Source organism: Paralichthys olivaceus, chromosome 3 (genome assembly GCF_024713975.1).
Source record: "Paralichthys olivaceus isolate ysfri-2021 chromosome 3, ASM2471397v2, whole genome shotgun sequence".
NCBI lineage: Eukaryota > Metazoa > Chordata > Actinopteri > Pleuronectiformes > Paralichthyidae > Paralichthys > Paralichthys olivaceus.
Genome location: NC_091095.1, coordinates 20576294 through 20593510, shown reverse-complemented (window position 1 = coordinate 20593510; position 17217 = coordinate 20576294). Strand labels below are relative to the sequence as shown.

The window sequence follows — 17217 nt, the reverse complement described above, 5'->3', positions numbered from 1 at the left end:
ACATCAATGTCTGTGTGCTGCCACACACCTGAGAGGCCACATGTGAGCCAAGTGTCACCTTGGCTCACATGTGGCCTTGGATACAGCTTTGTCATATTCGTTAGCAATGTCCATCAATAAGAGTATGTTTTTATCTGTGTTTGTTTGTAGGATTATGCGAAAACTACTCAACCAATGTCAATTAAATCTGGGGGTGTTGGGGCATGAGCCAAGGGTTTTCTAAAAAAGCTAAATTCATTTGAAAACAAGATTCAGTAGAGCACATACCTCCACCAATGTTCAGCAGTCTCCTTAGATTCAATCAAGTGGCACACACTCATAGTTCCCTATGAGTGTTCCCTAAACATGAATTATTTCCTAGGAAAACAGTGAAAATGTTGAAAAATGCTCACACTTTCTTAACTGTATTTCAGCATTTTCATTGATTACTGATTAAACAAACCACATAGCTTGGAGCTTTAGAGGTGCTGGTGGCAATATACAGTATGTTTCACTTTGGACAACATTAACCAGATGTGTTTTGTGATTGCAACAATGAGACATCATTTTTTGATTTATTATTGCAGAGCGAGGGAACTGAAAAGCTTGAGATTTATGCAGATATGTTGTTGTTTCTGCATGCGAACGATGACGTGTGTGTGAATGCTGCTTATGAAGTGTGTGATCTGAGCTGAGGAAGAGAGCTATAGTGGAATGAGTTTTTACAGTGTTGATCTTGGCATCTGAACGCTGTGCTCTTTGTCGCAAAGTTTATACAAACAAATCTTTGCAACCAAGTAGGTACAGCAGGTACTTGCCCAACTATATAAATCTCTGTGCTGTTCCCTCAGGGTGCAGAGCATACAGCACCAGCTAGCACAGCTGGACAGTGAGAGCTGGTCGGGACGGGTAGAGGCTGACCGCGACCGGGACTTCATGCAGCTCTTGCGCGAGAAGGAGGCCCTTCTGCAGGAGATCATTCTAGTCAGCAAGCAGCAGCACCCTCCTGAGACGCTTCTGCAGCTGGAAGAGGAGCGCTCCAGGCTGGAGGAGGAGGTGCAGAGGGCCCACAGCTCCCAGAGCCAAGGAGCCAATCAGAGGTCAGAATGATGACTGTCTGCGTTGTCAAATTTTGTGTGAAGGCTCTGGGCTTACAACGTCTGTTTTAGCACTGACACGTTTTTGCTGATGTTATTATTATCATACTTTCAGATCTCACACGATCTTGATATTCTGTAAATCAAACATTGTAATCATGTTCAACATTTCTCCACAGTGGCATGTTGGCACTGTTGGAATCCCGTTACGCCTGGGGTCTTTCTGTGTGGAGTTTGCATGTTCTGGCCCTGTCAGCATGGGTTTTCTCCTGCTACTCGAGCTTCCTCCCACAGTCTGAAAAGATGCAGATTGGAGTTTGGTTCATTGAAGACTTCTCACTAAGTGTGAGAGCAGTGTTTCCCCTAGGATTTTTTTTAACAGTGGGGTCTGGCCATAAAAATCTCTGCATTATTTCTAAAGAAATTCACAAAAAATGTTGAAAGACGCCATAGCACTGCGGCAGTAAATAGGGAATTAAAAATCAGATATATAGCCGGGGGCCAGGCCATAAAGAGCCTTAAAAGTAATCAGTAAAATCTTACAATCAATCCTAACACAAACTGGATGAATGTAAAAAATGATAAAACAGCTGTGATAATATCTCTTTGTTCTAGTTAAAAGCCTAGCTGCTGAATTATGAAAAAGGGCTGTTGCTAATCAAAGCGTTCGTAACAAAAGTTCTTCATCTCTAAAATAGAGATGAAGAAACGGTTGAGAGTGACAGCTCATTTAACTTTGACACACTGAATTTCTCATGCAATGGATGTGTATTTCATGACAGGATCCTGCAGCAGGAGAAGAGGAACGCTCTGCTGAGACAGCTGGAGGAGGCAACGCGTATCACCACCTATCTTCATGCGCAGCTGAAGAGGTGCGGCTCACACACTCATTCTTGAAAATGTTTGCTGATCTTCTTCGCAGCTCTCTGTCTTTTCTCATGAGTCTCTTACCTGTTTTATCTCCAGCTGGTCGGCCAGTTCTCTGACGGTGTCGTCCAGTAGCAGTCGGGGTTCTCTGGCATCCAGTCGGGGCTCCCTGGCCTCCAGCAGAGGCTCTCTCAGCTCCATCAGTTTCAGTGACATCTACGGTCTCCCACAGTATGAACGTCACGAAGGGGTGGGAGAGACGCTAGACCCCCACTTGCGCTACCTGCTGCCCATAGAAACTGTATCCAGAGACTGTTCCATGTTCAACCCTGACCCTCTGACCCAGAGCAAAACCAAAAGATCCCATGACACCCCGCAGTCCCTAGCCTCCCTCTCCTCCCGCTCCTCGCTATCCTCCCTTTCACCACCCAGCTCCCCCATGGACACACCCTACCACTCTGCCCCGCAGGACTGCCCCCTCACCCAGATGACAGAGGAGTACATGGAGCAGGCCGGTCGTGGCCTCTTAGAGGGTCTGCGGGCACAGTCACAGGCCCTGTCGCACACGGCCATGTTGAGCAGCGAGGACACGGTCAGCCCCGCCACTGTGCATCAACTGGACAGCAAGAGTCACAGAGACAGCAGCGCTCAGGGGGCTTTTACCTCTACAGGCAAGTTAAAGACAGCTGATCTTTGTCTCAACAATGAAGGTGACTTTATGATTAACTGGATGTCTTTTTCTCTGAAGGAGTGACTCTGAGAGGAAACAGTGCCAACAGAAGTGGTAGGAGGGCCAGGAGAGTCTCTGCAGGAGTGTCTGAGGACGCTCTGGCCACAGACAGTGGGGTTTTTGAAGCCTGGGGTAGAAGGTGAGAGGACGTCCACCCCCAACACTGCTGAAACAGAACAGTGACAGTCACCATCTTGTGAAGAAATCACACTGGTTACAACAGCTGATAACATGTTGACGCACCAACACATGAGTGCTAAGTAGTTATTACCACATTATTTCATGAGTACACAATATTTAAAGGTCGGACCACACCCATCTCCGAACTTCACACCTGTGGAGTTTTGTGACTGTATCAGACACAGTTGTAAATAGTCTGTGTTTATATAGTTAGTAGTCTTGATGACCACTCAAAGCTCTCTACTGTAGAGTTTTAACATTCACCCATTCACACACATTTATATTGTGCATCTATCTGCAGCACTTTTTCCATCACACATCACAAACTGCAGACACAGCGATAAGGGGCAATTCAGTATCTTATTGAGAAGGGGGAGACTGACCTTAGGTTAGAGGACAACCCGCTCTACCTCCTGAGCCAAAGCTGCTCCAGTTGTGATGCTATCACAGTGACAAAATATGTCCACAGAAAAACAGACAGACAACTCAAACCGCCTCTGCAGCGGCTCCCACTACAGTTCAGGTCTTCAGATCGACATTTTTCCATGATAAGGTTTCTGGAACAACTATGCTACCTAGTGGCCAAGGAGAAAACTGCAACTCAAAAGCAAAAAGCTTGAACTTTTGTATTGGAGGGTGTTCTGTTTCCTGTGCCAGTGGAATTTAGTAACATCACACTATCAGGGTCATTGTCTGCTAAAAAGCAAAAAAATGTCATCTTAAAATTAAGTTGTAATATCACATTACACAGAAATGTATTAGTGGCCTAATGAAAGTAGAACTTGTCATGGTGTTTGGGTCACAGGAATATCTAAAGATCATTCAACTAAAAAAATAAACCGTTTGTTTATTTCTCTCTTTGACGTTCCTCCCACAGGCCGGAGGAGTCAGAGGAGATGTCTTACATGAAAGAGCTGACATCTGTGAGCGACCCCGCCCAGATCCAACTGGGACTGCTGTGAGTAAACTGTTTGTGTGGACTGCATGTGGGTGGCTGCGTGTTCCCTGTTAGTATCTAACTCCACATCCTCTCTGTTCATTTTTCCCCTCTACAGGTGGGAGTCCAACTCTCAGTCTCTACGACTTCATCTGCTGCAGCTCAAGAACCTAAACAGGTCCATTGTGAGAGATGGATATAAAGTGTGAGTATTATTAGAGTTGACGTTGATGATTAAAGGAACAGGCTCAAATGTTAGGGGGTTAGACGAGAAGATTGATACCACTCTAACATTTGTACAGCAAATATGAAGCTACAGGCATCAGCTACCAAGATTAACATAGCATAAACTAATTTAATAAAAGCAAATACTAAATAATGATATGTCCCAGAAATGTTGGCACTATTCCTTGTGGTAATCTTTATAGAAGTCAAATATTTTTCAGAAAGTTCATCCACCGCCTGAGAGTAGCTCCACATATTGATGTTGAGCAAAGTGTAACTGACAACCACTGACAGGTTTATGTAAAGGCTGTCATCAAGAACAGTAAATGTCATGTTGTGAAATATTGCTCTGTTCACGCTCAGGTATGTGAAGGTGCACTTGATTCCACTGGACGCCAGCAGGGCCTGTGCGTTTTACTGTTGTACAGCGTTGGAGCCGCAGCCCCAGATGAGTTTCAACGAAGGCTTCCGCATTCCTGTCCCTGCAAACGCCCTGGCGGTGTGTGCCCTGCAGATGTCTGTCTGCTCGCTGGGACCTCAGGCTCAAGAGGAACTACTGGTACTGCTGAAGAGACTTGGATGCAATGATCCTGCTGATGTCTGCTTTTCTAAATCAATAAATTAAACAATGAAACTGTCTTTGTGAAATTGCAGGGTAAGACCCAGGTAAGCCTGGCAGATTGTGAAGGAAGTGCAGAGATGGTTTACCACTGGCTGCGAGTCCAGATGTTGAGCGGGACGGAGTTGCAGAGGCCTGACCAGAAGAACCTCTGCCATCGAAGACACCACGAAGGCCATGAAGATGAGCAGAGGCCCAGAGCCATGGTAAACACACATATCTATACTATGTATTTTTGATTCTGTATATTTGAAAAAAGGGCATAATGTAGTTACAGCATAATGACACTGACAGTGTTCTCAGGTGTTGCACCAGAAGAAATGGAAATGAGAGGAGAGGAACATAGTTGGAGTGTGTTGCCCTAAGTGCTTTACAGAGAAATTTGAAATACATAATAAAAATAAAAAATGTTGATTGTTACAAAGACAAAAATAATAAATTATGAATGAGGATTAATTAATAATGTTAAGAAGCTCCTGTCATACACTTAAACACAAAATATGGCTCTTACAAAAGAGTGAAGCAGAGGAGGGTCAAAATGTGTCATTATTAACTGCTTTGTTGCAGATAATCATAAAATGTTCTCATTCAGCTGTTAGTTGTGAATATTTACTTTAAAGTGAAATCATCCATCTAGGAAGGTTTCATGTAAAGAATCTTTAGAACTGAAAAGCTAAAAGTATAAACTGTAGCTTATGGAAAATATGCACAAAGACGGCTCAGATAAGAATGAACTACATGCTGTGTTTGGCTGTGCACCAGGTTATGCTGGATCTGATCAGGAATAGAAATTGTATGCATCCACCTGCTGGCACAGTACCAAATCAATCTGAGGTGTCACCATAAAACACTTGTACAAAAATGATTTGTCACTTTAAATGACTGCATTAAACTGTAAAACTTATCAGACCCTTGGGAGGAATTCCTTGTCATACTGTTGCTAGCAGCTTTTAGCCCGTGGTCCTTAGGTGTGGAGCTCGTTAAATTGAGTATTTGACAAGAATGTGTCTCACAAACCAAGCAAGTCTTCACACCACAGCTTCAACCTCCTACTGCTGGAGGAGGAATGTCAGAAATGTGAAGTTGGTGTTTGATAGTTTGCTCTGTGACATTACAGGATACTGTGTGCACGCTGCTGGCACGTACCACCACCACCACCTATCTGGAGGAGCAGGGCACTGGGCTGGAGCTGCAGAGGCTGGAGAAGAAGGACGAGCCAGGGGAGGCGGCATCTGAGAGGTGACGACATTTTCAGCTCGAGACAAATTCTCTCCTGTCAAACAGAAAACGAACTTCTTTCTGCCTCGAGCACGGATTCATTTTCGTGACAACTGTGAATTATGCAGGAGCTGGCAGGCAGAGTCAGTGGACAGTGGCTGCAGCAACAGCACAGCCTTCACAGCTCCCTACTCAGAGGGACTGTGTGCCGAGGGCATCTGCATCACCACTGGAGTGCGCTGTGATCAGACATCCAAGCTCTGTACAGTAAAGGTAAGAGAGGACAGTGGTGGGAGTGTGTAGCTGCTCAGACTGTTGTCCAGATGCACAAAACTGTTGCTGATCCACAGGTGGAGAAGGCTACCATGACAGAAGGCCTGTTTCCAGAGCCTGTGCGAGTTCGGCCCAAAGAGAGGGGAGGACGCTGGGGTCACGCCTCCCCCTTTATGCGTGGCAGCACCATCGTTCGCTCTCAGACCTTCTCTCCCGGGGCTCGTAGTCAGTATGTCTGCAGGGTAAGTTTTTCGCAAAAAGGCGAAACTATTACGAAGCCCTTAATTTGCAGTCTGCCCGGACAACACTGTTATCAGTGACTTCGCTGTAAATATTTGTTTTGACAGCCCTGTGGGATTCCATTCTCTACATACAATTGATTTTTACCTTTCAGTTATATCGCAGCGACAGTGACAGCTCTACTCTACCAAAGAAATCGCCTTTTGTCAGAAACACGTTGGAAAGAAGAACTTTGCGATATAAACAGGTAGAGTCAGACTATTGCTTCTCAGGAATACATGTGACAGAGAGTTTAGGAATGAGTTTCTGAGGTGTGTTTGTTTACTTCAGCAGCAGTCATACCGCTCCTCCCTGGCCGAACAACCCACCCGTACCTCCCTGGACCTGGAGCTGGATCTCCAGGCCTGCAGGACGCGTCAGAGGCAGCTGATGGAGGAGCTGAACGCCCTCAGGGAGCTGAAGCTGCGACTGGAGGAGCCACAAGGCAGGGAGACCACTGAGCTCCCCCACTGGGCCCTGAGGGATGAGCGATTCCGCTGCCTGCTAAGAGAGGCCCAGAGACAGGTGAGACTGGAGGCAGGGTGCTATGGTTACTTCACCCATATGAGTCGGCCTCGCCCAGCAGCAACTGTGTTGTCGCCCCACAGGCCAGCCAAAGCAAGCAGGAGCAGCGTCAGGAGGAGGCGGTGGAGAGGAGGATGAGGAAGGCTTCCAAAGAGGTTCTGCAGATGAGGGGACAGAGTCACAAGGAGCCCTTGCCTGTGCAGACGTTCAGGTTGGGATAAATACAATAAAATAAAATAAAAAATATCAGCATACTGCAGTTTTTCAGGTGCAGAGAAAGTTATTTTCAAACCTGTTTTGTTTACATCCATGTTTGTTTGCTTGCTAGCATTCATGGTCTGCCCTGCCTTCTCTGGCACACCGCTTGGCTTTTCAAAACGCTTATTAACACCTGTCAATCAGTGAGATGATGTGGAAACTATTTGCAGGAGTGTTTATTACGTTGTTTGCCTCATTATGTGCAGGCACGAGAACAAACAAACAGAAGAACCAAGCCCCATAGAGCTACTGGAGGTCAGGAGGGGATTGTTTGTTTGTTTACTTCCAAACAGCCCATGATCCAACACTCTTTTAATGTACTGGTGTTAGACTGGCAATCACTCCATTTGAATATCTGATGTAGAAAGTAGATAATTGCAAACTTTTCAAATTAAACTTCGAACAAAAACATTCAGGCCAATATGTTGTTTATGATGTTTATAATGGTTGATGAAGAGAAAAGAGTGATTCAGATATGAAATCTCTGAAACCGTTTTCCTGAGATATATTTAGCATGTACCATAGACTGTATGTAAAGATGGACGACATGATTGATCCTGAAAAATGAAGCCAAGGTTCCTTGATTGCCATCTAGCAGATGTCTAAAGTGTATATCACAAACCCTGCATCCTCCATGTTAGCAGACGGGACATAAGACTAAAGACTAGACAAAAAATTCACTTAGAACTATTTATTTGCAGAGATGGATTCTGTCGTTTTACGTAGTTCTTATTACACTGATGTTTCTCCAAGAGAATATTCTGCTATGTTTGGTTTTAATTTGTTTTGGGATTTTGTGAAAACAGGGTAAAAGGTCATGATTGACAGCTGAAGTTGAGTCATGCTTGGTCGAGCGCTTATTCGACTTTGATACCGTGGCTCCATCCCCTGATCATAACTGTGCAGACTCTGTCACCAAATGCACAAGCTGGCAGTGTTCGTATTTCTGCTTCATTTCTGGATATTTGGAGGAAGTGGAGACTCGTCATCGAACTTACAGTTTTCGGCATATTCCAATATTTATTGTGTTTTATATATTTATTGTATTAAGAAGTGGTGTAAACAAATATTCAAGCATTAGCATTTAAAACATACAGTTCCTTATATTGTGTACAAATATTGTGCCTTTAATTAACAAAATAAAACAGTTTTTTTTCTTTTGCCTTCAGAGAGAAGATGGCTTTTTTCACAAGACCAAGGTTCAACATACCTCCTTTACCAGCTGACGATGTATGAGAGCGTGCCTCTGTATTATGTGACTTAACATGAAGTATTTGTCAAATTTTTTTCTGAGCTCATGAAGTACAAAGTTCTTTCTACCGAGGACACGTGCGGGGCGACACGCAGGTGATTCGAGGAATAGAAGGATTCACATTTTCAGACGTGTTTGTGCGGCTATTCTTCAGAACATGAACACACTAGACACACAGCTCTTGACAAACAACACAACTGTTCATTTCCTTTTGGGGGGAAGATGCCTCTCGTAAGGAAACAGAATCTCTTCACTCGTCTCTGAGTTACTTCTGTTGTTTGTGCTTACAAAAAGGCTGGAAGACGGGAACAAAAGTCGGTTTGGACAATTTCACTGTACTGTAACTTATTTTATAGTACTTTTCCTTGAAGGAAATTAAAAAAAATCGCTTCCTCCTTTTTAAGTGTATTTTGTAGCTTTGAACAAATAGCACTTCAGTGTTTTTACATGCAGTAAAATGGAGCTATTGTCTGTTTTCTGTTTTCTGTTACCTAATTCTTAAGAATTATTTACATCAAAATGTCACTTTGTAATCCACTTTTATTACTGATGTCATCGTTCTTTTGTTATGTTATTAAAATTAATATTATTTCATGTACTTTTCAATATATGGATGAATATATGAAACACTGTATTCAGATTTTTTATGATGTCTGTATGAACATCTGCAGTGTTACCTCTTGTGAAGATAAAACAATTAAACCATGTCTCGATGCTTCCGTTTTTATCAGTGATGTTTCAAATGCAGGACACAGGATTTATTTAGTGATGAACGTGTGCAGGGATGAAGAGCATATTGCATTTTGCATGCACAGAACATTTCACAACATTTTCTTTAAATGTGTCACAGTGTTACACAAGATTTTTTTTTTTTCTATGACCACAAACCAGTTGTGATGAATGATGACCCAATTGACTCTAAACTTGCCAGCTTTTGAGAAGGCCTACCACTGCCTGCATTGAGCTGTGTCAGCTACTTATCTACATACAACATCCTGTTTGAGCATTTTCAAGTAAGCCACCAGGTACCAGGAACAACTATAGAGTCGCTATGATTCTCTGACGAGCAGCTCAGCTGAAACTCTGGTGACGTACTTTAACTCCTGTTCTCATGGCTCACTCCCAAACAGAAAAATGCCGCTCACTATTTTAAAAATTACTTCATGGCCCTGCAGCCAAACCAGTCCTAAGTCTGTGCTTGTGTGTGGTTTACTGACGAGTGTTAGGCCAGCTCCACAAACACGTCTTTAATTGTGTTCTCAGAGGAGACATGATGCAGGCAAAAACACTTATCTCCCGCAAACACCGTTCAACACCACAGTTTTAATTATTACAATATTTATGATAATTTGTTTTAAAATAAATCCACAAAGATTATTTCCAATGCAGAAATAAAATTAAAGATCTGTAACATCAGCTTTGTTTGGTATTTGACTATTGTATTGTTTAACTTCAATGACTAAAATAACATGAAATAACAGTTTCTGCTTGTTTTAACTCATTTTTCACAAATGCAAACACTGTTTCACATGACTGCATATTGCATCATTGTTGGTTTCAGTGGTTTCATTCGTGTCCGCACATGTAGAAGGCAATCAGCTTGAACTGGGTCTAAATCACAGCTTCAAATAGGTGCCAAGCAATCAGGGCCATAAAAACATGTTAACACTGTGTTCGTTATTTTGCAACTTTAACTCCATTCAGTTGTTGTGTGTGTATGTGGGGGGAGGCGAGGGTGTCAATGTTTACATATCAAATGAAAAAGATTTGAAAAGAGATTTCTGGATTTATTGGTTGCACATGAGCAAGTGTGCGTCTCAATAAAACGTTACAAAAATTCTTTCATTTCCGAAGATGTTTCTTCAAATGAAAAAGAACAAACAAAGACAAGAAGCTGGTCAAAAGTCTCAATTTTACACTTTCTGTGAGGAATCTAAAGGAACCAATGACACTCCTGCAACACATCCCAGGAGAAAGGTTCACACAGCACCCGACACGGTTCAACAATATACAATCTACACAGTCACATAGTAAAATACAACAATCCTGTACATGTAAGATGGATCCCCACTCCCCTGGAAATATGACCTGGTGCTGGCGAGAGAGAAAGTTTTGGATATCAGTCCAGGTCAGAGGTCTCTATATGGGGATGGAAACAATGGTTGGCAGCTCCCCAATCGGAGGTGGGTTATACTTCTCGACCCTCATGAGGCGCCGCAGAATGTCGTCCCGGTCACGTGGCCAAGCGTACACGTTGGTGTTTTGAAGCCAGTTGGGGATGTGACACTGTGATGACACAAAAAAACACACAGACACCACAGTGAACAGATTGTGAAACTGTTGACATATTTGGGGTTTAATTATATCACATGAGAAAAGCTCTCATGACATGTTACTGTGGTTGCGTGCATGTGTGTGGTATGTGTTTTACAGCAGTAAATGGAGCCAGGGCACATAGGAGTTTACTCCTGTCACGCAGCATAGAAACAAACCTTTTTAGCCCCGGGGAACAAAATGGGAATGAACCTGAAATTCTTGCTTCCATTCTGGATGAACTCATTTTGGAGCTGAAGAAAAAGAAAAGAAAAAAAAATCATAAGAAAGCTCAAACTTTTTTGAAGTCTGCATGTGACTGTGGAGTCTGACCTGTTTGTGTATGTAGACGGTGTTGAAGGTCCGTTCATCGTTCTCCAGGCCGACAGGGGAAGCTGTCACAGTCTCAAAGTACTTGGGACTGATGATGATGATGATCAGGTATTCTTTCTGCAAGAGGGAACAAACAAAACCACGACACATCAACAGATCTACATGTCAGTGAGCTGTTCTGACTCTCCCTGCCACACTTTACTGTTGAAACATGTTGCCTCTTGCAGAAAGAAAGTTCATGGTAAAGAAACACTTTCCCCAGTTTGCCACATTTGAACATCCAAATAGTTTCTTATGGAGATATCTGGCAGTTTTTACCTCACTGAGGTATCGCTCCATGAAGTCGATCTTGCTTATGCTCCTAAACTGCTGCTCAAAAATGTCAATCTGAAACAAACAGACATCAGGTGGTGAACACGCAGTAGATACATCGAACAATCTTAGATGGAACAGCTCCTGAGCATACATGCGTATCAAAACCGTTCTGTCGCAGCAGAGCGACAAAGTTGATGACCTCATTGACGTGCTTGTCGTTGTCAGCTTCGTAGGTGACAAACACCCTCCCTGCGTTCAACAGAAACGACAGCAAGTAAGGTAATGGAGTTGACAGCGGCTGGATCAGTCATGTGATCATGTGCTGGTGACACTCACTCTGCTCCAGAGACAGCAGTGTGCTGTAAGGAGGGTGCTTCTCTTTGGCCGGAGCGTTGTGGCCGCTGCAGCAAGTTAAAGATCATTTTTAATTCGAGAAAGAAACATGCAGCGTGTTCTGTGGAACTCAGATATGTCTGTGTGAGGCAGACTTAGAATAATAATAAAAAAACGTCTCACATCTGTGTGTGTCCAGCTCCAGGTTGTCTGCAGTCACCTGGATCTGGAACAGAGAAATCAGAATTCATGGGTTTTCATTGTGTGATAAAAAAAAGAAGTCTATTTTACTGCTTGTGTTATTTTCTGTAGCTGACACACAGGATGAGTTAGGGGTAATAAACACATGAACACTCACAGTACGGGCTGTGCCTCGGGTGGTACTGAGGTCCGGGGGGGTGGTTGACCATGATCCCCCTGGTAAAGGTGTCTACGTGGCACTGAGCGCAGCAGGCTGCTCCCTGTGGGGAGCACGCGTACGGAGACAAGGTGTGGTGACGCAAGTCGGCAGAAGGCGGGTTGGAGCGTAATGAGAGCGGCTGCTCTAGGCTGCTCATAGTGGTGCACTTGTACCTGGACTGGCAGCTCACTCCAGAGCAGCTGGAGTAATCTTTCTGGCCATTGTACAACGACATGCTGTTGGGATACCCCGACCAGCTGCTGGCGAGGCTCGGGTGCGGCCACGGCCCTTCAGCCTGGCTGGGAAATGGAGTGGGCTGATTGTATCCAACCGGGAAGTTGCGAGGAGGCTGGTAGGAGCAGTAGCTTGGGCCGGGCTGAGACAGAGTTTGGTTGTGTAAGTGTTCGTGCTCTGTGTACAGACTCTGTCTGCTGAACAGGGAGTCGTCAGAGAAGGTGGCGTGCTCTACTAGAGGGCGGTGGCCATCATGTTTGGGGGTGGAGTCCAGCATGGTGAAAACCCTGGTTTCTTGCTCCTTGGTGCTCATGGTCTCATCGTCCTCTTCAGGCGTGTTGTAATGGCTGCTTTTGTATCTGCTCAGCTGACTGACGTGACTGTGACAGACAAAGAAACTTCATCACATTATAATGTAATGGATCTGTTCAACTGACATAAAGTGTCTGTTGTTAAATGAACATAAAGAATCTGTAAAAGATCGTTGAACAGTGGAGCTGCTACTTAACGCGCGATGCTCTGTTCTTTATCATTTTCTTATCAAAGTGTAATTTCTACTGCATCTGTACATACACATACTTTCAGGGTCTTTCAGCACATTTGTTATCACGCTCACCTATTTGGTGCTGAAGCCGAGTTAAGTGAAGACGGCAGCATCATGGGATCTCTTCCTCCTGACATCCATGTGTGTCTGGTTTAAGCTGCAGCTTAAAATCTGTAAAAGACAAGACTCTGTTCAGAAGAAGATACAACTGAAGAGAAATAACTGATTGCATGTGCACAAATTACACAATTCATCTAAAAGGTATTCCATTCATTTAGTGTTGGGGATGTTGGTGAACCATATCAGTGTTCAGTTGGGTTAAAGGTACAGTGTGTAGAATTTTGTGACATCTAGTGGTGAAATTACATGTTGCAGCTGAATGCCCCTCACCTCACCCTCCCCTTCCAAACATGAAAAAGAACCTGGGGCAGTCTTCAGTTGTCAGAAAAACTCAAAAGGTATTTAGTATGTAGAGTTTTAACAACTGTAAAAAACATGGCGGCCTCTGTAGAGAGGACTCCCTTAATGTAAATATAAAGTATTTAAACACAAAGGGCTCATTCTAGGTTAAAGAAAACTACAATTCATACAATTTAGACGACGCACATTAGTGAAAACATCACAAGGATTATTTAACATTCAATTTCAGCCAATAGATCCCTTTCACCTAAATCTTACACACTGGACCTTTAAGATCTGGTGAAGGTGAAGTCCACAGCGACTGATTCACGTTACTTTCATACCCATCAGATCATTCAGTGATCTGTCCTGATTGTGGCGTGGAAGAGACCCCTCTATTCAGGATGGAAATATTTCACCATAGGACCCCATCACAGTTGCACTTTTAGTGTACACCACACATGCACTCTCCCACGTATGGAGAATATGGTGGAGAATGACTCATCGGACCGTATGTACTTTTCCACATCTCTATCGATCAGCGCCTGTGTGGTTTTTACACCACTGAACTGAAATGTGCCTCCCTCTGTATATTGAGGGTATACACTGCAGCGGTACAATAATAACCCTCTGTGTGTGGCTGATCTTGCTGATAAAGTCTGATCACATCCTGTTCCGACACTCAGCTGCTGCTCTGTTGTCACTTCAGTCACTGTTCCTGTTCAAACACCAGCCACACTTTAAAACTGAAGCTTCTGTCGTGCGTGACAAGTCACACAGATCTTTTCTTCTCGTCGTCTTGATACAAATTCAGACATGACAGGCTGTTAATGACTTATTCTACCATGCAACGCACCTGCATTTGTTGTGTTTCTCCCTTTTCCTTTTTCTCGGTCTCCACCTTCTTCACATTGGTATTTAACAGTCCACTCATCTGCTGCTGACTTTAAGGGGAACACATTCAGTGTACGACAGCGTGTCTCCCACACAGGGGATTTTTTACTTTGGTGGTTAATACTCAGGAGATAAATGAACATGTGTGGTACTGAGAAACACGATGCCTCTCGACAAACAGAAACAAGCCTCAGGTGGAAAACCACAAAACTTCCCGAAAATAAAAAAGGTGCCTCTGGATTTCTGAGTAAAGTTGTTGACAGATACGAAAAACTATATTCTCACTGTACTTTTAACAGCAAACACACATCCAGATAGTCACATAGTCGCACTGTCATTTAATAGCAATAAAACAAAGTTCCATACATATTGATATATTGCCCATGACAGATAGATAATAAGTTAGATTAGTAACAGGATTCTCTGGTCATGATGCTCACTATGCAGCACAGCACAGGAACCAACTGTCTGATGTTGTTAGGACAGCTCCCTCCATTGCAGCTTTTAAAACCAGACTGAATTTTTTTTATTCACAAGCTTATTAACTCCACTATTCTACAATCATTGTAGGTAATCTTTTAAATTTCTTTATTTTACACAGGTCCATCTACTTTATTTGTATTAGTTTTCTCCTTCGCCTCATTTTTAAATGTTTCTACAGATTTATCCTTTGTATTACTTTTACCTGTTTTAATCTCTTTACCTCTGAAATTATACTTTTTTATTTAGCTTGAACAAAAATTTTAACTGTGCTTTCTGATTTTGAAGTAATTTAATTTAGTCTCTGTTGTTTTTAACGTCCCTTGAATCTGTGTAAACGATCTTTATAAATAAAAGTGCTCAAAAAGAGGAGTTCAAACGACAACCTTCGGTCAGGAGCAAAATAAATCAGTCTTTACACTTGAAAGAAACAATAATGTGGCATTTATCATGAGAATTACCAATATTGCCTATATGAACATTTTTATCTTGATTATATGAATTCATGACTGTATCTAACTTCCTGTAAATGTAAGTACAGATTGTTGTCGAGTGGCTGAGTTGACCCAGATAGTTGTGCTTTTATTACACAGACATAAAAACAGTCATTCGGTTCAGTATTACGTTTTAGAGGGTTACACATAATAACTTAATAAAAAGAATCTGTTCACCTGAGATGATCAATGATCCTAAAGTTACAGTGATAGTTCATAAGAGTGTGGTAACCACTGACCAATGTTGGAGATGCGTCTGAAATCACACAGTGGATACAGGTTCATGGAGAAATGATCATGTAACATGTTGTTACAGGTCAGGCGTCATCCTACCGTGTGTGCTCCTGCGTTCAGCTCCGCTTCCGGTCACCTCCTCCTCAAACACTCAGTGTTTACTTCTTATGTCAACGTCAAATACGGACGACGACTTTTAAAAACGAAATATCAAGAAGTCGTTCATTTGTCGCAAGGGTCCTGTGGAGAAATGAAGCGCACAGTGCGGAAGGTGGGTTTGTTCAGTAGTTTCCCTCAGCGATGCACCGCCCCCCTCTCGCTCTAACACCGCCCCCCTCTCGCTCTAACACCGCCCCTCCCTCTCTAACTCCACCTGTCATCCACTGTGTGTGTTCGCAGGTATTACCGTTGATGTGGGGACCTCCGAGTTTGTGTTTATGTTCTGTTCCTTATGGGGACATCACAGGCCTGGGAAGGTCAATCATCACACACACACACACACACACACACACACACACACACACACACACACACACACACACACACACATACACACACACACACGTTTGTACTTCTATCTTAGTGAGTGCACTGATTGGCATAATGCATTGCCGAGCCCCTGACCATCCAGACTAAAAGCTTGACCCTAACCCTAAAACCAGGTCTTTACCCTCAGACAGCACTTTAGAGAAGTGGGGACCGGCCAAAATGTCCTCACTTTGTAGGAGGACATTCTTTTAAAGATATAAGTGCAGAAAAAAGGCTGTTTTGTTTGGAATTGTGATTGCAAAAAAATGAATCTTGCGAGTGTGGAAAATGGTTCTGTCTGATTTATGGTTGAAAGGGACATCAAACCCATTACACCTGGAGAGACTGAGATTTCATAATGAAGATAGAGGAGGGGTGTTTGATAAGATATGGGTGAGGACTGGTGGACTGGTGTGTTTTGTTATGTCCGATGTAAATCACCTTTCCATGTACTAACCTTTTATGTTTGTTCCATGTATATACACATTAATACTTAAAGAATAACTACTCAGAGGACAACCAAACCAAGTGTCCAAGTCTTCACAGTTTGTCCATGTACTAAAGCAAGCCGGGCTGTTGAACTTGTTTTTTAACATATTTTAAATTCATTACACCTGAATCATTAAAAATCAATCTTCAGTGTGGTGTTTAATTGCAGCATTGTCTGTTCACAGCTTCCGTCCTGGAAGTGTGCTTTGGCACAAAAAAGTTTGGTGGCACTAGTCTTTGCGTGGCAGGTTGCAGCCCTACCTTAATTTTATCTATTATCATATCATATCATATCCTTAAATGAATCTATATTGAATCGAATCAAATGGGAAATCGAATTAAATTGAATTGTTAAACGAAGTCTAATCGACTTGGGAACTCAGAAGCAATACCCAGCCCCATTTGGACAGTATTAGAATGATGTACGATGTAAAACCATGTCAATTCTTAAACATTACCACTATACAGGTGCACCGTAAATTATTTGCACATGAAGAATAGGTTAAGATTTTAATAGAAGAAGTAAGTGGTGTGAGAAAGCACACAGGCATTTTCATATCTCATGTTTGAACTACTAGTAAACTCTACAGGCTATGTTCTTATAGTCTTCTCTCTAATTGAAATAATAATTATAATTATTATTATTGTGTCCACCCCAATTTTCTAATTGTCCCCCCAATCTGAGCAGTCTAGATCCAGGCCTGTTCAAAGGTGAAATGTCCCACGGTCAGAGGAGGAATAAAGGTGGGGTTAGTAGAAGTAGTTAGCTCAACTCACCAGGAAATCAA

At 42.9% G+C, this 17217-nt stretch overlaps 2 protein-coding genes across 5 annotated transcripts in view; one reads left to right on the top strand and one right to left on the bottom strand.

Moving 5' to 3' along the window:
• The window catches only part of wwc3 (WWC family member 3), a 29216-nt gene extending 20070 nt beyond the window's left edge, over nt 1–9146 (top strand). Inside the window, exons 9-23 of one of the 4 annotated variants that reach the window (XM_020081317.2) lie at nt 831–1079; nt 1859–1948; nt 2043–2614; nt 2692–2812; nt 3731–3811; nt 3909–3995; nt 4379–4574; nt 4670–4840; nt 5752–5873; nt 5981–6125; nt 6203–6367; nt 6520–6612; nt 6696–6929; nt 7013–7140; nt 8357–9146. In XM_020081317.2, the coding sequence (XP_019936876.2) occupies nt 831–1079; nt 1859–1948; nt 2043–2614; nt 2692–2812; nt 3731–3811; nt 3909–3995; nt 4379–4574; nt 4670–4840; nt 5752–5873; nt 5981–6125; nt 6203–6367; nt 6520–6612; nt 6696–6929; nt 7013–7140; nt 8357–8423 (2521 nt within the window). In that variant the 3' untranslated portion in view covers nt 8424–9146. Of the gene's footprint in view, nt 1–830; nt 1080–1858; nt 1949–2042; nt 2615–2691; nt 2813–3730; nt 3812–3908; nt 3996–4378; nt 4575–4669; nt 4841–5751; nt 5874–5980; nt 6126–6202; nt 6368–6519; nt 6613–6695; nt 6930–7012; nt 7141–7393; nt 7599–8356 lie in introns of those variants that run through there. The other 3 variants (XM_020081318.2, XM_020081316.2, XM_069522444.1) reach the window with 3 other exon arrangements.
• A 1059-nt stretch (nt 9147–10205) lies between these two features.
• traf3ip2l (TRAF3 interacting protein 2-like) lies at nt 10206–15733 on the bottom strand. Its single transcript, XM_020080712.2, has 10 exons — nt 15512–15733; nt 12984–13082; nt 12092–12747; nt 11917–11959; nt 11737–11801; nt 11552–11649; nt 11404–11472; nt 11086–11202; nt 10932–11006; nt 10206–10725 (listed from the first exon to the last, which is right to left on the bottom strand). The coding sequence occupies exons 2-10, from the start codon at nt 13046–13048 to the stop codon at nt 10579–10581; spliced, it is 1335 nt and encodes a 444-aa protein (XP_019936271.2). The 5' UTR covers nt 13049–13082; nt 15512–15733; the 3' UTR covers nt 10206–10578.
• Between the last annotated feature and the right edge of the window lie 1484 nt (nt 15734–17217).